Source organism: Nannospalax galili, unplaced genomic scaffold, assembly GCF_000622305.1.
Source record: "Nannospalax galili isolate Female #2095 unplaced genomic scaffold, S.galili_v1.0 scaffold167, whole genome shotgun sequence".
NCBI lineage: Eukaryota > Metazoa > Chordata > Mammalia > Rodentia > Spalacidae > Nannospalax > Nannospalax galili.
Window position 1 is genome coordinate 3,966,680 of NW_008358534.1, and position 24,695 is coordinate 3,991,374.

Below are 24,695 nucleotides of genomic sequence, written 5' to 3' on the forward strand. Positions count from 1 at the left end.
TTCATCATTGTTCTTTTGAGTTCCATGTCCTGCATTGTCTCTAGGGGATTCTCATTGTGCTCCTCTAGAGGTTTACTGGTATTTGGTGAGGATATGTTATTTTAGTTTTTCATGTTATTATTTTTTCTCTATGATTTTGACATTTGAATTTCTTTTGTAGTTTCTCATTCTTGCGTTAGACTCAAGACTTCAAGTTTAGGTCTGCTTTTTGTAAACTTTATGTGCCTTTGTGGTTTACTTTCTGAGCATGAAAATCTGGTTCTTCTAAGGTTCTGGTTCTCTCTTTTGATTTTATATTGGAGTGGCCTGATTGATTTTTTCTTCAGGCGTTCCCACAGAGGCCCAATCAGATGAGGATCAGATGCTCTCATGCTTTCTACTAAGTTCTGGATACCTCCAGGAAAGATTTTGGTCTTAGGAATTTGGAAATTGGACTGGCCTGGGAGCAAGGACCAGGAAAGTTGCTTGTCTCGGGCAGCTGGTGGCCATGCCACCTAGAGATGCAAATGGAGATGGGGGCAGGAAGAGTCCTCAGGGGCTCCTGGGGACTGCACTGAGGAACTGGGTTGGTCTGGATGCAGAGTATCAGGAAGTGGAAAAGTCAGCCCTGGCATCCAGGAAAATGCTGGCGGGTTGTGCAGCCCAGGGATGGAGAGGGAGGTGAGGGTGGGGCCAGGCCCAGAGGGCTCCTGGGGACTGGAGAAGGAACTGGGTTGGTCTGGATGCAAAGGATCAGGAAGTGGTTTTCCCCGGTGCCTGGGGCGCCAAGACAAGTAATGGGGCAGGGCCCAGGCTAGGAGGAGAGATGGGCTGGAGAGATTGGAGGGTGAATGAGGCTGGGGCATCAAGGCATAGAGGGAGTGATTGAGTTACCCTGGAGAGAGGCCTTCGGGTTGTGCAAGCCCATGGAAGCAGAGGGACGTGAGGGCGGGGCGAGGCCCAGAGGGCTCCTGGGGACCTGAGAAGGAACTGGGTTGGTCTGGATGTAAGTTATCAGGAAGCAGTGTTGGTTCCCCTGGTGTGTGGGGCGCTATGACAAAGAATGGGATAGGTCCCAGGCTAGGAGGAGAGATGAGAGGCGGGCGAGGGAGATGGGAGGGTGAACAAGGCTGTGGGATCTAAGGTACGGAGGCTGTGATGGACTTACCCAAGAGAGAGGCCTGTAGGTGGTGCAGGCCCAGGGAAGCAGAGGGAGGTGAGGGTGGGGTCAGGCCCCAGAGGGCTCCTGGGGACCCTGGAAGGAACTGGGTTGGTCTGGATCAAAGGATCAGGAAGCAGTGGTTGTTCCCATGGTGTCTGGGGCACCAAGACAATGAATGGGACAGGACCCAGGCCAGGAGGAGAGACTGGTGGCTGAGAAAGGAGGGTGAATCAAAATGTTTTTTTTTTAAAAAAAAAACAAAGAATATTAAAATCTTCATGGGAAGATTTACAAACAATAATCTCAATTGTCAGTATCAGCAAGAGTTTTTAGGCCTTTTTTTTCTTTTATCTTTGAACTTCCTTTGGGCCAGAATTACCTTTCTAGTTAATTATAATTTATTTTAAGAATTGTGCCATGCAACTTGCTTGGTGGGAAACGTGCATCAATATTTGTAATCCTCTGCTGAACCCTCTTATTCTAACATGCTATGTTTCTGGAATCCATTGACTATATGAGTTTAAAAAGAAACATGTATGGTTTTTCTTCTGCTTTCATGTAGACACATTATGCAGTACGGGATACCATTGCACTGTGTACAGCCGAATCCATTGATAACCTCCAAGCAGCAATTGAATGTGAGCAGCCTCAGCCTGACCTCTACAAGTAAGAATCACCTAGTTTCACTTTATTGCTGTTAGCTCTTCTTTTTTTGCCACCAGTATTGCAAAGAAACTCCCACCTACTTAACAGCCTAGCCTACTCTTGTGTATGTTTTTGTGAGCTGTTCTTCCTCCTGGCAGGGAAGTGAATCAAATCTGCCTTGTTAATTACCAGTCTAAGATAAATCTTTGTGGGTCCAGGCATCCTATGACTTTTTTTAATTTTATCTTCTAAACATGGTTGTCCATCAATTTTTTGAATTGTTACCCTATAAGCCTCATCTATTAGACAGATGGGGTACTCAAAGTTAATTAAAACAAAAATAAAGCTTTTTACATGTTATCCAACATTAAACAAAGAAGACAATATGGGGCAATGCAATTAGCAGGCACTTCATCTTTCTTACAATGATCATGATAAACTGAGGATTGTAAAAAGGCTGCTTCTTATTCACAATAAAGCATTAAGTTGAACCAGTAAACTAGTATTAGTTTTTATACTCATGTAGTCCAATTAATTTCATTCTATTCTATTATTACAGATGGCATTCATTGCCTAGGTAAAAGCATGATGTTAATTCATGTTGTTGGTCATAATGGAGAACCAAGTGGATAAATTTGGTTTACTGTTAATACTAAACGGTAGACGAAAAAATTACTTTACTATGAGAATGTTGATCTCCCTCTCCCTTTGTTCCATTATTTCTCTTTGACTTCCTCCTTTATATTCACCTTGCTATTAAAAACTAGGAGCAGAGAGTAAAAGCAGCTTTTTCTTCTTTCAAGGAGCTCACAGTGAACAAAGGAGATCAAACAGTAAAGCTAAGCTTGCAGTGCAATATGTGCAAATTCCATGGAATTGTAGAAAAGGGATTGGCTTATTCTGCCTAAGTGAGATGTAGTGTGTCTGTATGTTTTGTACACATAATATATATATACTTGGATATGTATTAGGAAAATCCCCAAATTTTTCAGGAAGAATTTAGGGCGAACAGGTTATCCTAATTTACCTAGAATATACCAAATCCCTTACAATGTGACTTCAAAATATCTTGTATTTTTACCACTGTAATAGCAATATCTTGCATTTTACTTGTCAATTCACTTATCTTTCTTGGGGCAAGGAATATGCTTTTTGTGATTACTAGTATATCTTCATCACTTAATACAATGCTGCCATAATTGATACATAATGATTGAATGAGCACATCTTCACGTTTTATATATAAAAATATTTATATGTGTTACAGTAAAAACTATACTTTCTCTAAAGAAAACATTTTATAATGAAGACTGCAAAGTAAGTATAACATTCTCATTAAGGAGGGATTAGACATTCTTAACCCAATTTTGCAGAAATGTAGGTTACTTTGTATCTAGCCATATTAAGTGATTGGATCAGATCAGCTGCAGGATACAAATCCAGCATTTTCAAGATACTTAATCAAGTGTTCATTGTGTGTAAGACTAATGATGCAGTTCAAAAGTTGGACCTGGGACCAACCATTCCATCATAACCTGAAAATCTGAAACAGAAGTTCAAGGATAGGACTCAGAAATCTGTGATTTAATAAGCTGCCTGCCCTAATGATTTGTATGCAGGCTCAAGTATAAGAACTACTGAACTAATGGTTTTGAAAATTGTATTATAATATCAGAAACCATTCTTCACACACATCTAAAATACAAACCACATTATTTAAAGGTGTAAAGCAGAGAGGGTGTTGTATACATGTATAATGCCAAGTTAATTTAGAATCCTTGTTTATATTCTTAAAATACACAATATTATTTTAAAGATTTTAAAATGTATACTTTATTATTTCAGTATAACCTTTTTTTTCTAGAAACTTATTAGAATTTTGCCATTCAGTCTTATATTTTTTGTTTGTAGTTTAACTTCTAATTGCTGATTTTTGTTTCAACTGGATATAGAAAACACGCTTGCTATTACTTTTTTACAGGTTTGTTGGGCGAATGAGTATCTATAGTAATAGTATCGAGGCTGTTGCCAGGTTAGTTTGCTATTCCTTCAATCTATCCTTTTGGGACAAGGGATGTATTTCTCTTTTAAACAACTAACATAGCCAAATGCTTTTCCTTAAAGAAAGTAAAATAGAGGTAACTTTGTGATTGGTAGGGTTGTGGTGGTACTGCTCTGTGTGTTGGATGGAGGATTTTGATGTAATATGTAGGGTTTCTGAAAAAAACAAAGCTCCATTGGGCTGTCCACATGGTTCAGCAGATAAAAGCACTTGTGCAAACCTAGCAACCTGAGTTCAATTCTCAGAGCCCACATAAAGGTAGAAGAAGAGAGCCAACTCATAAAACTGTCCTCTGCCTTTAACACATGCCATGGAATGCACACCCACACAAACACCATAATAATAAATAGAACCTTTTTAATTAAAAAATAAAAGATCAGTGCTCTATACCCTTTGGCTGCTCTTTCCAAACTTGTTCTGACCATTGCATATATTTTCCTTGGTTGTGTAGTGATTCAATACATTGGAAAAATACCTGGAGAACAATGGTTTATGGGAGAGTAATTGAGGAACTAAACAGTGGGAATGATGTTGGAAGAATTATTTAGTCCTCAGTAAAATGTAAAGTTGATCATTTATAAGACAGTTTATACAAGCAAGGATGATTTCTTTCCTCTTCTATCATGTAGTTAATTGCCTCAGTTTTTCCACTTGGCTTTTATAATCATACTCAAAAAGAAGTTAAATACAGGGTGCTCAATGATCCTCCAGAAGTCAGGTTTACTCCCTATAAAGATGTTATGTGCTTTTTGCACTTTGACATTTGCCTTCCTAGTTTTTTATCTGTGACCCTTTGCTTTTCACTGCTTGCAGCTCTAGTCTTGCTATGACTCATAATTTTTTGATCCTTCTGTGTATTTCTTTACCTCTGAATGTTTCTGGCTACTCCTGTACTGTGCTTCCATCTGTGCTATACCCTCAAGTCACTTCAGAGGGAGGGATCATTCTTCTCATCCTGGGGAGTAAGCATATGGTAGAAATAAATACATTCTGAACCCCTTGGAGATAGATGTATGTCAAAATCTGTCTCTAGTGTTGCTGATGCTGTGCATTCTTTGGATAAATTATACTTGTTTTTTATTTAGGTCTTTAGGACCTGAAAATCTCTTGCTGAAAGGAGCTAAACTTAAAAATACCAAGAAGATATATGGTAAACAATTTTAAAGATATACTGTCAGAAGTAATGTTTTGTAAAGCTTGGAAATAAATAATGCATGTTTTATAGTGAACATGGAAGATGTTGCCTTTTATTCTAAATCCTTATTTATATGTTGAGAATTTATAAGATAGTAAATTACCATGAATATGACGAATACTTTATATAATTTAAATTATATTGTTAATGATATATCAGTTGGTTAGTGGAAAGACTTAGAATTCTCACCTTTATAGAGTGAAAAATTGACAGAACCTAATAGGTGGTTGGTTGACAAATTCACTTACAACTAAGTTTTTATTGTGCTCTATTATTCCTTAGGAGTTGCTGTTTACACTGGAATGGAAACCAAAATGGCTTTGAACTATCAAGGGAAATCACAGAAGCGTTCTGCTGTTGAAAAGTTAGTGTGTACCACGATTTTTTTAAGTCATTATTAATTGAAATAGTTACTTCCTTAGTAATTCCAAATAACCATGGCAGAAAACTAAAATTATGTTAGCTGCTATCCACTATACAGACAAAGAAATTGTCTTCAAGATAATAACTGGATTATCTAAGCTTACATAGCTATTAAATGGCAGTTTACCTAAACTGTAAATTTATACCTTTTTTCCCTTCCTTTTTTTCATTTTTAAAAAAATATTTTATTTATTTTTAATTATGGGTGTGAATATTGCCTGCATATATGTAAGTGCCCCCATGTCATGCAGTGCCTGTGGAGGTCAGAAGAGGGCTTTGGATCCCCTGGAACTGGAATCACAGACAGTTGTTAGCTGCCGTGTAGGTGCTGGGAACCGAACCCGGGTCCTTTGGATGAGCAGCCTATGCTGTTAACCACTGAACCATCTCTCCAGCCCCCCCCCCTTTTTAACATTTTTGAGACAGGGTCTCATGTAGCCCAACTTGGTCTTGAACTTGCTACATAGTTGAGGATGAACTTAGTTTTCTGATCCTCTTGCTTCTGCTTCCCAAGTACTAGGATTACAGTCATCACTGGCACCATGCCCTGTAGAGTTCTCTCTTCATATGCATGGGCATGAGTCAAATGATGCCTTCTCCAGAGCTTTTCTTTCAAATAGTGCTGAGAGAGAATATAAGCTGAGCTTGAGGTTTTACATTTGCTACACCACCCTTAATGCCAAACACTTAGTATGGGCATTCAGGGTGTGGAGACAAGCCACACCTTCTATAATGATTGAGTAGGTAATAACATGTATATATGTGTCTGTTCACGGTCATTTTATAGGAATCTTACTTTATAAAAATGTGTTTGACTAGCCAGACATTGTATCTTGTGAAACATTAGTGATCAATAAACAGTTCAATGCTGGATTATCCATTTTTTCACTTGACAGTGATTCTGCAGCTGTGGTAACTGAGGTCCCTACATAAAAACCTGGGCTATAGCTAGGTGCAATGGTGCACGCCTTTAATCACGGCACTGGGGAAGCATAGGCAGTTGGATCTCTGTGAAATGAAGGCCAGCTTGGTCTACATAGCAAGTTCTAGGCCATCTGGGGCTATAGAGTGACCCTGTCTCCAAAATAAACAAAACAAAACAACAAAATCTTGGGCCATGATTGCAAATCATACACAGGAGAAGCTTTAGATAATCAGTGTATTTTATACTTTGTTGGTATCAAGTAATCAGACATGCAATCTTATTTTTCAGATCTATTAATGCCTTCTTGATTGTATATTTAATTATCTTACTGACCAAAGCTGCAGTATGCACTACTCTGAAATATGTTTGGCAAAGCAGCCCACACAATGATGAACCTTGGTATAACCAAAAGACTCAGAAGGAGAGAGAGACTTTGAAGGTAATTTATTTTCTATGAGAATTGTTGACTCTAGAACTTTGACTAGGCCCCTTTTACTGAAACACTTCTCAGAAAAATGATACCTTTTCTTTGTTTGGCTGGTTGGCTGGCTGGCTGGCTGGCTCGTTGGTTGGCTGGTTGATTGGTTGATTGGTTGGTTGGTTGGTTGGGGGTATTTTTGATTTTGGTTTTGCTGGGGGTTTGTTTTTTGGTTTTGTTTTGCTTTAACTTGGTTTTGATTTTTTGAGACAGGATCTCCCTGTAGCCCTAGCTGGGCTCTAACTCTCTATGTAGACTAGGCTGGCCTCCATCTCACCGAGATCCATCTGAGGAGTGCTAAGATTAAAGGCATGTGGCACCTATGCCTTGTGATGTTGCTCGCCAACATTATAATTACCTGAACAAATAACCTAACCCTTAAATTCCATCTTTAAGAGTGAGCCTAAACTCAGAGGACACACGTTTCCCTAGATACCTCTTGGAACTGTCTCCTGGAACCGTTCTGATAGAACTGTATCTGGAACTCTGGCTCTTGAACAATGTTTGGAGTCTGGCCCCAGCCATAATTTTATTCAAAATGGTTTCTCCAGCTTCAATTGGGGAAGTACAATTTCACCCTAATCTTAACATAGGATCTGACCTTTTCATTCTTATTTCTAGAATATCTCATTCACCCGAGCCAAGGTCACTCCTTCCCAACCTTCACTGTGTGCAGTGATGGGTGCACCACTTTTCAGCCCTTTGATATGTTAATTCTCAAGCATGCCTACTTTCATTCATTATCATTTTGGATGCAGTACCAAATTGAGGTTGCCAGGGAATAGGATAGGTGCCCAGGCCAAAAGACGCCGGAGCACATGGTTTTGCTAGGGTTAGCATAAAAGTCATTAGTTAAGATTATGTTTGTTTATAAGAGTCAGTACTACAATATCTGGCTTATTTGTGTGTGGGGGGCGGCAGTTAATGATGGCCCTAAACCATCAAATTTTTTTGCAGTTTTAGATTTTTTTTAACAAATAGCCTAGGTATTTTATTTGTTTGCAACTAAGCTTGTTAATACTATATAATGAAAATGTACAAAGAATAATGTTGCAGTTTCTGGTTAGGTTTAAGTCAAAGACATTCATTAATAAGGAATCTTCCAAATGTGAATATCCCAGAAATTTCCTTAAGCCATCTAATCTAAACAACTGTCTCTGAATAGTACCTTACTTTGGAAGATATTAGCATACATTTAAATTAAACTCAAGAATTTTCCAAAATAAAGCCACAATATAAAAAAGGTATTCTATATTTAAACTAAAACAATTTTAATAGAACTTTCCTTTCCAAAGCAATAATAAAGGAAATAAGGTATTTTGTAAAGTGTGGTCCTGAACATGTCACAGTAAAAATACACGTATACTTTAACTCCCACCTCCTCAAAACAGAGGCTGCTTTCTGTTCCACAGCCTCAGAACCAAGGCAAAGAACAGCCAGTAAGCAACTTCGGGCAAAGGGTTGCCAAAACCAAGCTCTAACAGTTGAACATGGACACCTTAGAAGAGTCTGAGGGAACCTGACCAAAGGATCCAGATTCTATGTTTAAAACTGATGCAAGGTGAAATGGCTCCTCCCGAGTAGCAGTGCTGCAAGGCCTGGCCTGGCCCAGTGCTCCCCTGTGCTATGCTCTCGAGCATACCCTGATTCAGGGGAGACCTTTCCCTGTAGAAATTCAGTGTCCAGGGAGCTCTTTGATTGTATGAATGAGGTGAGCTCAGACTCCACAGGGTATTTTAAGGCTTGGAGTTAAAGTATTTTTGCAGCGCAGCTAGGCAGAGTCCATGTGTCGATGGCCTGTCTCTAGTTTGTTCTAATTTGTCACCTGTCTGTAGTTTGTTCTAATTTGTCACCACATTATTTGCAAATTTAGGACAACAGACCTTCGCTATATCATAATCACATCTAATGTCCACCGTAACTTATGATTCATAGTCTGTGCCTGGAAACAGTCCCTGTATTTAACAATAATACCTACACATAAAACAACTCAGTGTTACAAGTTATATGGTCACAAAACATTAATGATCTTCTGTAGACCAAGCAAATGTTTGTAACCAAAATTGTTGTGCATCAAATTCACAGCCAGAATCCCCAAGATCAAAATATTTTTGCACAATACAAATAATAACTTAAAGCACACATACATATACACACAGTCTCACACACAGTTCTTACAGAACTATGCTTATGGAAACTCCATTTGTTGAGTGCCACTGAAGGCATGTTTTGCTAAACTGCTGCTCCAGGTATTTTTGTTTGAAAACCTATCACAGTAGGGCACAGCTGTTTATTGGATGGGCAAAAAGAAAGATAGGCTTGTGGCAGCCAGAAAGTTTTAAGGTCTTTCAAGTTGTATAAAATGGACCTGCAGAAACATTTAAGTGTTCTCAGGATGCAAAGTTGGAGCTGAAATGTGATATCAAACCAGTTGCAAAAAGTGTAGAGCAGTCATCTCTTGAGGTCAGACCCAGTACCCAGATAGGCAAGAAGGCTTCAGGATACATAGCTTGTAGGCCTTGTTCCTTATGGCCTCATAATCTGATCATGTGTGAATTTCACAAAATATTCATACTGTTCTGCTAGTTTGGTATTAAGGATCTGCTCCTACTCTTCCGGATTTTATCTTCATAGGCTTTTAAAAGCCGCTCATAGATTATTCCAACTTGTCAAAGGGTAAAAGTGGGCTGGTCCTTCTTCATCCAGGAGGAACCTGGAGAAGTAGGTGTTGTGAGTGCTGAGGAGTGAGGCTGGCTTTCTGAAGTGCAGGCTTCACTCTGAGAACAACTTCTAAATGTCTCCACCTCTGATAACGACTATATTCTTGCTTTATGTTCTGAAAAATTTGGTTGGGAGTCGGAAGGTGACCGCTCGATGCCCAGCTGGCTGCTGGACAATCCCTGGCTGCATTTGCACCTGAAGCGGCAGCAGCTTTTCAGCTGGTGGCCTGAGGCCTGGAGTGGGGCCAGGCAGAGGGCCACAGCGCCACCATTTCAGGGAATCAGGGCTCAGAAGCACCACCTCGAACTCCATGGGCCACTTCCCCGCATGCCATGTCGTGGACCGGCCACACAGCACACACAAATGTGGCAAGGCCACCTCGAACTCCATGGGCCACTTCAGGTTTACCCCGCATGCCATGTCGTGGACCGGCCACACAGCACACACAAATGTGGCAAGTGTGGCCCGGGCTACGGCTCCTGAGCAAGGCTCCCAATTTTAGACTTTTTTAAAAAATTTATTTTAGACGTCTATGCTTCTTTTTGGTTGAGAGTTTGAAGGAAGGTAACAAACTTGCTGGCATTTTAATCAAATATGAGCGTGAATAATACCTACCTATAAACTTTGATTGCATGTTCATATCTAGAGGTGGAAAGAGCAGAGAACTTAATGAAGTGAAAAAGTGGAAGGTACATACACTTAAGAATAATGATAAAATTCAGAGTGTTCTAAAATGTTCTCATATACTGTGGTAATTTTTGATACAATGATATATCATTGGGCAGTTTCTTTATAGTAATAACTCTTTAAGAATTAAAATGAAAAGAAAGCCACTTCTTTATATTCATTTGAGGGAGTTTTGAATCTAATTAACACGAACCAATTCTTTTATTTTAGGTTTTGAAAATGTTCACTGACTTTTTATCATTCATGGTTCTCTTCAACTTTATTATTCCTGTCTCCATGTACGTCACAGTAGAAATGCAAAAATTTTTAGGATCCTTTTTTATTTCATGGGATAAAGACTTTTTTGATGAAGAAATTAATGAAGGAGCCTTGGTTAACACATCAGACCTTAATGAAGAACTTGGTCAGGTGAGTGCACTTTTTTTAGATATTTAGAATATTAAAGCTGTATAAGCCAGAATTAAGTTAGTACGGTGGAAATAATTCTTGTAGTCTACAATACCAACATGTTATCATTGCTGCTATGTAAAGATAATTTGAAAAAATTGTTTAATTCAGGCATGTAATTAGTTATTGACATTTTCATAATTATTACATCACTACTTTTGTTTCCATTTTTGAGGATGAAATTTATGTATTAAATTTGAGTGCTACAGAAATCTATATTAAAATTCACAATGTTGCATTGTTAGATTATGATCAAGAAATGTGGTTTTTATAACTGCCTGTAATCATTTGTATCTAGAATAAAAGGTAGTAAATACAGCTATTTTACACATGCTTGTCCTTGACCATAACTGTCCTGTTAACATTTTCTTGGGTACATACATTTCTGATCACTTTGAACATAAACCTAGCATCCTGAAATGTTTATTCTAGTATAAAATTTTAAATGAAAGGAAATGGTGAGGGCATGCCCTCCTCAATATCATATACCAGTATATATGTTTCACATACCAGTATAACAAAGAGATGACCTTGTTTCTAACTGGTGTGCTTATTTTCTAATGTAATTTATGATTCCAAGTGACAATCTCTTAGATATTTATTAGTGTATTATTTTGCTCTATTTTCATTGGTCCTGAAGGCTTGAACCTAGCATCTCATGAATGCTAGGCAAGCATACTACCACTGGACTATATACTCCCTTTTTACTTGTCATCTTGAGATAGCTTCAGATAGTTGCTCAGGCAGGCCTTGAACTCACCTTGCAGTCCAGGCAGGCTTTCAGCTTGGGAATTTCCTGTCTCAGCTTTCCAAGTTAGATTGGATTATAGACTTGGGCCACTCAGCTCAGTTTTCTTATTGGTACTGAGAAAAAATTTTCTCTTTGTCTGAATTTACTGTGTGTCATCTTTACATTTTGAGGGAATTTTTTTGGCTTGCATTTAATTCTCAAGACATTTAGAATATTAAAGCTTTATAATTGTCATCTTTTGATTGGAAAATGCAAATTCAGTTAATGAAATGGTGACTAGAACAGTGCCTCAAACTTGTTTGGAACTGTGCTGATTTGTATCTTCACCTTAAAATTCTCCCTGACTTAATATCCCTTTTGCTGCTCCTACCATTTCTGCTCTTGACACAACCTTTGCCCTTTGACAATTGCATTTAAAAGGGCAAAAGGACTTTGCACATATCATTTTGTTTAGAACTGACTTCAGGACATTAGCAGCTCAGACCTTGGAGCTTGCATTCCATATAGATTCTGAAGATAGTAAAAACAGTACAAGAAATGAATGAGCCAGTGGTTTTTCTCTTGGATATTTCCAGAAGGTTCACTTATTAACTGAGATGTCACATTCATCCTAGCCTTTTTAAATGTCAACTTTACATCCAGTGACCAAGGTAAGTACAGTTACTCTAATCCCAATAAAGGCGTTATTCTGTAGGTTTTTGGCAATGAGAAAAAAATTTTGAATGTACAAGCCATCTCTGGCTCACCTTCCCTGACAACTGATTGAGCAGCCCACCTCAGATGCCAAGTAAATAAATGTACTTTGGGTCTGCTGCCTGGTTTTATGGTTTAACCTACCCAAGGGGGGTTGGAGAGGCTAGCCTCAACTACTAGTGCAAATACAATAGCCATCATTCTATAGGTGACATTTAGTGTACCCCAGGAGCAGGCAGAATGCCTGGGCCAGGTTCTACTTTTAACCTTTCTTTCAGATCTCTACTTCACCAGTTTCCATATTACCTGTAGTCTTGCTCTTATCTTGTAGACTGTATTAAGGCTATAGAATGTAAAGTAGAGCTTTAGGTAATGATCTGGTAAATTTAATCAGTGGAAAGAAAGAAGCTACAGATTTTGTTTCAATTACCACTCCCTTTCATTAGTCAAACTGCATTTCTGGGTATTTTTAATCATTTCTTCAAATTGCAAAGTTAATGGCAGACCACTACTTCAATTAATATGGTATTTAAACAACTTGGAATCATTATTAGCTTGTATGTATAGAAACTACCTGAATGAAAATGCAAAGAAGTCTTGAAATAGTTTCTTAGTCCATTTAACATTCAGTGGACTGTTAGACACAAAATTAAGTGTAACCAATTTCCTCTTTGTTGAGTCATAATTCAAGACATAGAGTTTTTTGTTACTAATGGTTGTATTAGTTCATTCCCATCAAGACCGTGGCAAACATTTGCTTAACCTCTTTAGTGACCCATTGGTATTAAAAAGAAAAGAACGGTGCTTAGAACAGTATTTGATGTAAGAAACGAAAAGAAAAAAAAAAGTTGAGCGCTTAGTTCAGTTAGAGAATAATGAGATGTTTTATGATCAAGTACAATCTTTTGTAAAGGGAAATTATTTGAATGGATCTTAAAAAAATATACAGACTTAGCCTCCTCCCTCTTATCCCCTCATAGTCTTGTGGCTATATCTAATTATGCAATGTTATCTTAAGTATAAGCTCCAATTCCACTCTTTCAATACAATGGTTGTTTGAGCTTCTCCCATGTACCTAGGATGTATTATTCTATGTACTGAAGTTCCTGTTATGAAGTAAAAAAGAGACACTCAAATTGGGGAAACACATTAGACCTAACTGTACAAAGGTGTGGTTATAATTAATCAGGCAAATTAAGAAATACAGGGCAGTGGAAAAACTTCAAGACTGATTTTGGTCAAGTGAATCACAGTGATAATGGGCATGTATGTAACATACATGTAGTTTAAAGAACATATTTATTATTAAGCTTTATGTTTTGATCCTTTTTAAAAGATTTTATTTATTTTGTGTGTATAAGTGATTTGCCTGCATGGTATATAAGTGCACCACATCCATGCCTGGTGCCTACAGAGACCTGAAGAAGACAATAGATCCCCCTGGAGTTGCAGGTGGTTGCGAGCTGCCATTTGGGCACTGGGAATTAAGCCTGGGTCCTTTGGAAGAACAGTAAATGCTCTTAACTGCTGAAGTGCCTCTCCAGCCCCTTTGTTTTAGTTTTTGTAGTCTTAAACTTCAGGTTTTTTTTTTCTTTAAAGTTAACATTTGAAGTCTAGAAAAATGAAGAAATTTTTCTCAAGGTTTATAAGTAATTGAGACATGGCTCTAGTCTATATGTTCCTTTAGATTACACTGTATATGTTTTTGGTTTGTTGTTTTTAACCCCTTTTGACTTAGAAAATAAGTGGTTTCATGTGTAGATCCATGTAGTAGTTTCAGTCTAGTTCAAGAGTTCTTTTTAATTCTATATAGCAACCAGTTCATTAAGTAATCTGAAAAAGTAAGTTTTTTCATTCACTATCCACAGAGTAATTCAATATAACACTACCACAAGATGTGGGGTTGGAAGGGATTTTTATATACATCAAGAAAAATTCTTTTCTGTACTCCAATTCTGATTTTTTTCCACGTGAAGATACAAACTGAAGGCTAAGTACCACAATACAGTCTTCACTTCAAATGCCAGTCACAAGTACATGTTGTGCTTTGTGCTTCTAATCACCCAATTGAAAATCACGGTTCCCACAGTCTCCTGATTGAATTTCATTAATTTGATAGAGTTGCTCACAAATTTCAGGGAAAAAATAATAATTATTTCTCATTTTGTTATAAAAGTTTATGACAAAAAATATAGGTAACTAGCCAAATGAAAGACACACCTAGGGCCAGGTATATGGGAAAATATGCAGAGGTTTCATGCCCTCTCAGGTGTGCCATCCTTCAGAAAATCTCCCCATGATCAGCTGGCTGTAAGTTTTCTGATCCTAGTTTTTTTAATGGAAGTAATGAAACATACCTGGTCAAACAATTGGCTGTTATTGATCAACTTAACCTTCAACTCTTATTACCTTCCTCAGGGGTCATGAGGTGGAGGTAAAAGTAGTACCAACCTTCTAATTAAGCCTTGATTTCTCCAGTGACCTGCCCCTATCTAGAAGATATAGAATGCCACCAGTCATCTCATTTGTATACAAAAGATATACACATATCTCTCTAAAGATTACTAGATATTTTAGGGTGTATTTTGGAAACAGGGATGAAGCTTAATATATATTTCATAACATCACATTTATCCCCCATTTTCAAATACCTATCCTATCACATCAATAAGATATGCAATCTCAAATGATATTGGAACATTAACTAGGATCCTATTGAATCATTCTGTTCATTTCTGAGATGTCTCCCAGGGTGAGACTGCTGAGTTGTGCAGATTTCCATCCTAATCTTATCCAGTTCTAAATGTAACAGTGGTGGGCTTCAGAGACACTTAACTCTTTCTCTTTAGCCCCTTTCCAGGTATTAAATGGTATTGGATTTCCCTAATTGCATAATCCATTTATTCATTATTTTACCCCAAACTGTGATTCCTTCTTCTCTTTGTACACAACCCTCACCTTTGGAAGAGCCACTAGGTTTGACCACTGAGTTTGTGTAGACTATAGGCAGCAGTACTAGCAAGAACACTTCCCTCTGTCCACTGTCACTCAGATAGGGTAAAGTTATCCATATAAGTAGTCAGCTGTTTGGACAGTCACTACTAAATGTGGTAAAGGCACAATCCACCCACATCAAACCCTTAGGAATTCTTAAAGGGTTTAAAAACATAGACTCTGGGAGAGTATTTCATTGGTAGAGTACTTGCTTAGCATTCATGAAGCCCTGGATTCTATCCCCAATAGAGAAAAAGAAAAACTTGCAATTTGTTGCTTAGGAATCATCTGTGTTTCCAGCACTTGCAGGATGGATAAGTTGGTTGCTGAGAGAAAGAAAGAGAGAGCGCGCGCGCGCGCGAGAGAGAGAGTTTTGTTTTTTTCAGTACTGAGTATTGAACCCAGGACTTCTCACATGCTGTGTAAGCAACTTACCACAAACTGTATTCCTAGCACATTTTTTAACTTAAAAATTATTTTTTTTATTTCATGTGTATGAGAGTTTGCATGTATGTAAGTTCATCCATACGTGCACTGGCCATGGAGGCCAGAAGAGGGTGTTACATCCCCTGGAATTAGTGTTATGGGTAGTTGTTAGCCACATGTGGGTACTGAGAACCAAACATGGGTCCTCTAGAAAAACAGCAAGTACTCTTAACTGTTGAGTCATCTCCAACCCCTGCATTTTTGTTATTTTTTTATTTTCTTGGGGAAAGGATCTCACTAAGACACCCATGCTGGCCTTAAGCTCCCTCTGTATCCCAGGCAGGCCTTGAACTTGCAATCCCCGCCCCCGCAGCCTTTTGAGTAGCTGAGATCAGAGGGATGTACTACCAGGTCCAACCATCACTGGTAGTTTCACTCTGATCTATGATCATTGCATCAGGTTAAAAAGGAAGGAAAAAAAGTTGAGTTGAGCTGGGAAAGAAGAAAGAAAGGTATATACTTGTATTCTGTGTTGGTCATATCAACATCCACATCTTTCTACACATCCACCAGAAGAATACCAAGTAGGGACACTTCTTTTGTCCCAGCATTATGTGAGCACACACTCTATCATAAGAAGGAAATTCTTACCACTCTGGAGATTCTACTTGTGTTCAGAGCTATTTCAGGAAATAGAGAAGCAGATCAAATACATATTTCACAATATACAGCCAATGTAGGCTTTCCATCCATAAAATGATGAACCTGAATTTGCTGATATAGAGGATCCCTTTCACCACACTTAAACCTATCATTAAAGTAGGGCCTAGAGAGATAGCTCATCAGTTAAGAACACTGGTTGTTCTTGTAGAAGACCTGGGGTCAAATCCCAGCACGCACATGGCAGCTAACAACTGTCTGTAACTCCAGTTCCAGGGGATCCGATGGCCTCTTCTGTCCTCCATGGGCATAGCATGACATGGGTGCACTTACCTACATGCAGGCAGTACACTTATGCACATAAAAATAATATTTTTTAAAACCTATCATTGAAGAGGAAAAAGCTGTTTGAGGCCAAGCAGCAGTGTCTCTTTTATCCCTTTGTCCTTTAGATATGAAAATATTTTTTCAATATAAATCACACTCAGTCCACTCTCCTTTTCCTGAGTACATGGCATATAATGAGACAGTAGTTCTGTAAATCTGATACTAGGACCAACAGGATCAATATCACCTGGGAATTTAGAATTGTAAAATTATCCTGCCCTGTTTATTTCAGACCTACTGAATTCAGGAACTCTGGAGAATAGATCATAGCACTCTTCAGTTCTCACAATCCCTCTAAGTATATATGATGCTTCTTCTAGTATACAGTTTGTTGACCTATACCTGCGAGATACAATGTTTGCAGGCCTTTAATGCCCAAACTGTTCTCTGTAGGCAAAGGAGTTGTAGATTTTATCTTGAAGTTACCACCTTTGTGACCCTAATGCTTAAGAAATTCTGAAAACCGATTGGATTGTTGTTGGGTGAGGGAGAGTATGACTTACATAGGACCACTGGATGGGCTGACTAGCCATGCATAGGGTTCGGTGCGGGGATGGTGGAGACATGGATGGGGGAAGGGGGTCTGGATTTGAGTGGGAAATGTATGAAATTTAAAAGGCTCAATTTTAAAAAGTGAAAAAAGAAATTCTGAAAAGGGGCTGGGGAGATAACTCATTCGGTAAAGTGTTTAGCTTAAAAGCAAGAGGACATGAATTTGGTTCTCAGGACCAATCTGAAAAAGTGGCCATGGTGATGTACACTTGTAATCTAAACACTGTTTATGTGAAGAAAGATCCCTGGGTCTCACTAACTGGACAGCTTTGCCTCCTTGGGGGTTTCAGGACACTACGAAACCTTATCTAAGCAAACAAACAAAAAAATGAATAGCACCTGAGGTTGTCCTTTAACACATACACACAGAAAATAGAGGTTCAGAATGGGCTAATGCTAAGCCAAATGCAGAATGTAAAACAACCTAGGACAACCTTCACAGGAAAATGAAGGTTAATATTTTTAATCAGGAATAGAAAGTCCTAAAGAATTTCATTTTAACTGGAAAAACCTAAATGATACACAAGTAATACCACTAGGATTAATTTAAAGAGAGACTTGAACTTGGCTGGCTAACAGGAAAAAGGAAGACTGGAATGCTATATTTGTGCCAGTGCTGCTACCATGAAAATTGCTGAAAAATAATTAGAAAGCAACCACTGCTGAACATCTCTTTCTCCCTTACATAATAAAAACCTTAATCTTGTGCTTATGCTTGTTCCTGTCAGCCCATAATTTTGACTATTTAAGCATAAATTACTAAAAAAGAGGATGAAATTGTGGGTTTCTAAAAGCCAGATGTTATAAATAGAAAAGATATAAACTAAGATAAAATGTAAATGTTCAAAATGATTTATTTTAATCAAAATTTATTTCATAGCTTATTTTTCCATTATTTATGAAAAAATACTTTTACCTATTACTATAAGCTGCCTATTTTTTTTTTAATTTGGAAACCTTTTTTGAGGAATACCTGAAAAGTATGCATAGTAAATAGAAAGAAATTTTTTGTCATTTTTTAAACAGTATTCACCCATTATACCTCCTAATTAGAGAACCATTAACTTTTTCTTCTTTCTTATATGTTCTATAATTCTTCTGTTCATTATGCATTGTAATGCATTTTATGTAATTGCAGTATTTTTACTGAAAACTGTACTTTTAAGGCTGGCACGATGGCTCAGAGTCAGTAAAGGTGCTTATTGCCAAGCCTGGTGACCTGAGTTGGATCCCCGGGTCCCACATGGTGGAAGTAGAGAGCCAGCTTCCACAAGTTGTCCTCTGACCTCCACCTGTGTGTTGTGGCATACAAGTGAGACACCATACGCACACCGCACACAAACATGCAATAAATAAAATTACAAAATATAGTAGATTTTTAATTGTACTTTTCAAGGGTAGAATAGTCTCATAAGTTTTTGCTTTATTTTATTATATCCTATGTAAGTTCCTATTAATTTTTTCCTTTGGATTATGTACATGCCAATTCAATAAAGTGTGTGTGTGTGTGCGTGTGTGTGTGTGTGTGCGCGCGTGCGTGCATGCGTGTGTGTGTGTGTGTGTGTGTGTGTGTGTGTAAAATTAGTGCTCCTTATATTCTGGTTATCTCCTTGGAAAATTGACTCTTTAGTGTGCCTCATCAAAACATTAAAGGATCGGGACTGGAGAGATAGCTCAGCAATTAAGAGCACTGGCTGCTCTTGCAGAGGACCTGGGTTCGATTCCCAGCACCCACATGGTGGCTAACAACTGTCAGAAACTCCAGTTCCAGGGGATCTGATGCCCTCTCGTGACCTTTGTAGTCATTGCCCAATGCATTTGCACCTATCTACATGCAGGCAATATACTCATACACATAATTTTTTAAAAATCTATATATATTTAAAAATGCATTAAAGGATTAAAAGGAAGATTCTTAGTTTAATAAAGTCAAAATTTTTTGTCCTATTGATCTTCTACGTTTGAATAAGCCTGTTATAATTATTACAGTGTTTTAAAAAATACTTATGAGCTGGGCGTGGTGAAGCACACCTTTAATCCCAGCACTGGGGGAGGCAGGGCAGGCAGATCTCTGTGAGTTCAAGGCCAGCCTGGTCTACATAGTGAGTTCCAGGACAGCTGGGGTTACAGAGAGACCCTGTCTCAAAAAGACCAAAAAAAAAAAAAGAATACTCATGAATTTCTAATTTACTTATTGCATCTGTAATTTCCTGACATTTGCTAAATGTTAGAATGTATGGTTTTTCTATGGATATGGAAAAAGGACTGCCTTATAGCTGAATAACAAATAATCACAGTAAACATAAACATACACATGTTTATGTCCTTGTTTTTAGGTGGATTATGTATTCACAGATAAGACTGGAACACTCACTGAAAATACCATGGAATTCATTGAATGCTGCATAGATGGGCACAGATACAAAGACACAACTCAGGAAGTTGATGGATTATCTCAGACTGATGGACCTTTACCATGTTTTGATAAAGCAGATAAGGTGACACTTTCCTGTTAATATTTTCTATGAAAAATTAATCAGTGTAGGCATGTGTTACACTCTACAAAGTAGAAATACAGAATTTTTCAGTGGGTGCACAATACAGACCTTTAAATAATCATTTGTTTGTTCTTTTGGTTTCTCCTTTCTTCCTTTTATTAATACCATTAGAATTTGTAAACAACTAGATCTTACAATAGAGGGAATTACGGGAAATGGCATTTGAATCAAACTTTCACTTACCTGTGTATGGAGTCATAATTTTTTCAAATATCAGCTCTTCCAAGAATGTTGTCTCTTCAAATCATTGAAGTTCTAATATACAGGCATTAAATGAATCAAGTTTCTTTACACCTGACCAATTCCTAGATTTTGACTTAGATACCTAATTACCACATAGGCCGGCAAAGAAGAACGCTGTGTAGGTATAGATGGCACTAAATAACCAGAATGAGTTAATATAGCCTCTAGGAATGCTAAATAGGAACCAGTAATCTGCTGGTTGCTAGGTATTCATTTGACTATTAGGAATTTAATTTCCATTACTTAGTTTTTAGAGATGATAGCATTATCTCACTGTAATATATTTTCTTTGTTCAGTGGTTACCTATTGATACAAACAAAAATAATAGTCATTTTTCTGTTCCATTCCACAGAACCGAGAAGAGCTCTTTCTACGTGCCTTGTGTTTATGTCACACTGTAGAAATAAAAACAAATGATGCTGTTGATGGGACTACAGAATCAGCTGAATTAACCTATATCTCCTCCTCACCAGATGAAATAGCTTTGGTGAAAGGAGCTAAAAAGTAAGCACTTCTTATACTTCTGAGAAAGTGAAAGTGCAGGAAGTTTAAGAGTTATTTTGAGCCTGTTGCAGTGACACGTGCCTTGAATCCCAGCACTGGGGACGCAGAGGCTGGCAGATCTCTGTGAGTCTATAACAGTTCCAGGCCAGCTAGAGCTACAGGGAGACCCTGTCTCAAAAAAAAAAAAAATTTTTTTTTCATTCATTTGCTTCATGTACCAATCGTGTACCTTTACTGTTGAGTCCAAAAAGAAAATAGTGATGTATTTAGTATTACTTGCCTCATTTGTGCATCCCAGCCACAAGTCCAAATTACCACATTATATTTTGCAAATCACCTAACAGTGGCCACTTTCTGTACAATACATGTTTCTGAAGTTCTACCAGCAATTTTGATGTTATTTGATAAGTGACAGTTCAGTTTATCCATGAGAGTCAAGATGAGTAAGTGGCTAAAAGGTCACAGGTAATTGTCCTTGCTGTAAAATTGGAATTAGAAATTCTCTCTCCTTTGATTACAATAATTATGTCCAGTCATTGGTTTGCTCTTTGTTATCAACTCATCCTGAAAACAGAAATAGAGTCGTAGATTGAGATCGTATTAAAGAAGAAAAGAAGTAATGAGAACAGATAGTCCCAGTGCAAAGGGAAAGTTTTTCTTGGCAATAACATGAAAATCTTTGTTGTTTTTGATAGATTCGGATTCACGTTTTTGGGAAATTGGAATGGACGTATAAGAGTAGAGAACCAAAGAAAAGAAATAGAAGAGTAAGTAGATCTATTTGATGTTTGTCAGCATTTAACCCAAGCCACGAACCCATGAGCATTAAGTAGATTCAGAAAGGAAGGGAAACTTACTCACCTATACAGGACTATATTCTCCTATTTCAGAGTTGTATATAAATGTAGTTGAAGTGGGAAAAGCTGTTTTTCATAGAATGGCAGAAATGAGGATTTGCAGTAGAAGTTCTAATTTGGTTTACATGTGGTCTAATAAGCAGAATGAGACTTTAGATGCCATTTCAGTTTTCTAACACATGCTATAAGAAAAATCAGGAACGTGCATGAAACCTTCTGTCTGTAGCCCAAGCAATTTGCGATTGTAAACTAAGTCAATCCTAGTAACTTTGGTGTTCACCAGACCCTTATCTTGCACGTAGATATTTAGCTATAAGCCTCATGGAAAGCCCACACTTGCATGTTGACACTTCCTGTTGTACCATAAAGACCATGAGGAACAATTCCACCTTGACACAGATTTTAATAAGACTTTGTAATTAATTTGAATTCCTTCATCTGAACCTGAAATGCAGTTATCTTATCTGATTTCCAATCTGAACTGAAGGACCTGCTGAGATCCATCTCAAAAAATGTATCCATAATATAAGTAAATAAAGTATAATACATGTAGTAATGTTACCCCTTGAGAAAGGATGCTCAAGAACCTAGAGGAAGGTTCTTTGTTCAGACTTCTGAGGACCCAAAGTAATGGTCATTCCAGATTGTAGTCCTGCCAAATACTACATGAAATGCTACACGTAGATGTCTAACAGAGCCCCTCCCCCAATGAAAACCAATGATCCATTCACTTCTTTCTACCAAAAACAAGATACATAGTAAAATTTTGTGTTAAAATATATTTATATAAGGTTCTTTTTGTTGGTTTTCAAGAAAATATTTACTCACAAATACCTCTTATTTGAACTTCTGTACCACTTAATCTGATTAGTAGTTCAGCCATACATACACAAATCTAAGCCATCTCATAAGGTCATTCTATTCCTTAAACCCTTCTCTGACTTCTTAATGTTTTAGGATAAAATGCCACATTTCTGAAACAACCCCAATGTTCTAGTTTCTAGCCCTTGCTTGCTTTTCTTATGTCATCTCTTGACACTCCCCTATTCTGAGTTTTCCAGATATTAGAAACTTAGTTTCTTATAGCCCATGTACTGCCATACATGCTTTTCCCTATAACTCTCCCCTCACACACACCACCCTTTCTTTATGATGCCATTCTTTTAAGGATCGAGCTCTGGCACAACCTCTTCCAGAAAACCTTCCTTCAGGTGGCTTTTTTTTCTGTGCAGTGAGTGATCTCTCCCTTGTAAATGCTTTGATTTTGGTATTAAATGGATTTGGAACATAGTTATCTCATATGGTGATTTCTTTGTGAGAAAGGTTTCAGGCAGATTCATCTAAGTTTCCCAACACATAGCAGAGTGTCTGACCCATAGTTGACACTCTAAAAATAATGGTCCCAATAGACTCCTCCACATGTGCCTTGGTGGGCCAGGTTTTTTTATTTGTAGTCAGTCTCCTTAAGTGATGAAATGGGAAGATAAAAATAACTTTACCTGGGGGCTGGAGAGATGGCTCAGCGGTTAAGAGCACTGACTGCTCTTGCAGAGGACCCAGGTTCGATTCCCAGCACCCACATGGCGGCTACAAACCATCCTTAACTCCAGTTCCAGGGGAATCTGAAACCCTCTTCTGACCCCCGCGGCATTGCATGACACAGGTGCACTCGTATACATGCAGTCAATACACTCATACACATAAAATACAAATTTTTAAAAATTTAAAAAATAACTTTACCCAGTACTGCTATTTTATATTAGCAGGTCTATATACAAAAGAAATTCAAACGTGAAAGTACCAGTTGTACATAAGACTGGTTATCCATATGCAAAGAGGAAGCTATATATTCAAGATGTTTCTGTTGTGGGTTATTTTTTTTCCTGTATGGTTAAGGTGTTTCACTTTTTCATTTCTCCTCTCCTGAAGGTATGAACTTCTCCATACCTTAAATTTTGATTCTGTCCGCCGACGTATGAGTGTAATTGTGAAGACTGAAGGAGGTATGCATCTTAAAAACTTGACTGATTTTTCTCTTTGTAAGGCTTATATGTTTATCAACTGTTTCAGGAAAGAAACATAAATAGCAGCGTAGAATTAACAAGTCTTACAAATTTTACTGTAACAGCAGCTCCATGTCACTGAATGGTTTGGAATTACCAACTGCAGAAGCATGCAGTGTAGAGCTGCCATTTATCTACCCTTCCCTGACTTCCTTTGTTCCCCTACTGCTTGCACTCCTTAGAAGCAAGCAAAGTAGAGATGACTAAGCTAGGCTTCTGGGAAAGGGCATTCTGGCTTCATTCCAGAACCGAGGACTCACAATAAATCTTGCCCTTTGCCAGTAAACCAGTACTATAATCTCTTGGCTCCTCGGTATCTTTAGGAGGCACCATGGAGGCTTGCCTTCTGCTCAGATTTTGAAAAACACATGGGGAAGTGCTCCTACTTTACTCACAAGCTCTCAGATGTATGCATATGTGTGCACATGTGTTTCTTTGACCCGAGGTTTATTTTCAAAATATCCTTAATTTAGGGTAGTATTAAATCTGTCACAAATTAGTTAATGAAATGATGCAGACAAATCCTTGGAGAAACGTAGTTCACTGTATTCATACTATCTGGCATGATTGTAAAGTTATGAGATTTATTTTAGTATATGACCATGAAATTTATTTATGAATTTTAAATGCACTTCGGATGTGTGAGTAGAAACGAAACAAACATTCTACATTTAAATAGTTACTGCTTTTATTTTTATGTGTGCACATCTCTATGTATTTATATATACTTATACATTTCTCTTTCTCCATATATATGTATACATGTTCTGCATATGGTGAAATGTCTGGAGAAATGATTTGCAAAAGTCATTGACCCCAGAGCTGCACTTTTTAATTTGTTAAACTCAGTTCTTTGTCTTATAAAGTGTCTTTTGGTGCTCAACTCTTCCTGAAATGATCCAAAGCTGTACATGTACCAGTATTCTACAAAGCTATTTTCAAGTTCCTAGTACAACCCATCAAGCCAGTGTTTTAAAATCCAACTTGTAGTTTATTAAAAATGAGTTCAGGTTGTTGGAACTTGAGTTTGGTTCTGGACTCTAGGCCATGATTGACTACATTTTCAAAGAGAGATTCAGTTGTAGCCCCTTGACACAAACCTCGTCTTCCATGATTCACTGGGAAGAACTATAGCATAGATCCACATAGTAGCATCTGGCTTATTTATTGTGTCTTTAATGTTCCAGAGAGGTGGTGAATATTCTTCTGGCAGACTAAAGCTCCAGACATTTCATTCCATTAGGATGAGCATTGCAAGGCAGATTCAGAATATACAATAGCG

The 24,695-nt window shown here is 37.8% G+C and overlaps 1 protein-coding gene and 1 pseudogene across 7 annotated transcripts in view; one reads left to right on the forward strand and one right to left on the reverse strand.

Moving 5' to 3' along the window:
• Nucleotides 1-24,695, forward strand: part of Atp11c (ATPase phospholipid transporting 11C) — a 261,713-nt gene that overhangs the window by 158,662 nt on the left and 78,356 nt on the right. For all 7 annotated transcript variants that reach the window (XM_029558010.1, XM_029558009.1, XM_029558011.1 and 4 more), the window contains 10 exons: nt 1,704-1,807; nt 3,768-3,818; nt 4,934-4,998; nt 5,326-5,407; nt 6,680-6,830; nt 10,488-10,685; nt 19,524-19,685; nt 20,342-20,493; nt 21,189-21,260; nt 23,280-23,353. In XM_029558010.1, coding sequence (XP_029413870.1) covers nt 1,704-1,807; nt 3,768-3,818; nt 4,934-4,998; nt 5,326-5,407; nt 6,680-6,830; nt 10,488-10,685; nt 19,524-19,685; nt 20,342-20,493; nt 21,189-21,260; nt 23,280-23,353 — 1,111 coding nt within the window. The remainder of the gene's footprint in view (nt 1-1,703; nt 1,808-3,767; nt 3,819-4,933; nt 4,999-5,325; nt 5,408-6,679; nt 6,831-10,487; nt 10,686-19,523; nt 19,686-20,341; nt 20,494-21,188; nt 21,261-23,279; nt 23,354-24,695) is intronic.
• Nucleotides 9,366-10,010, reverse strand: LOC103724664 (annotated as a pseudogene).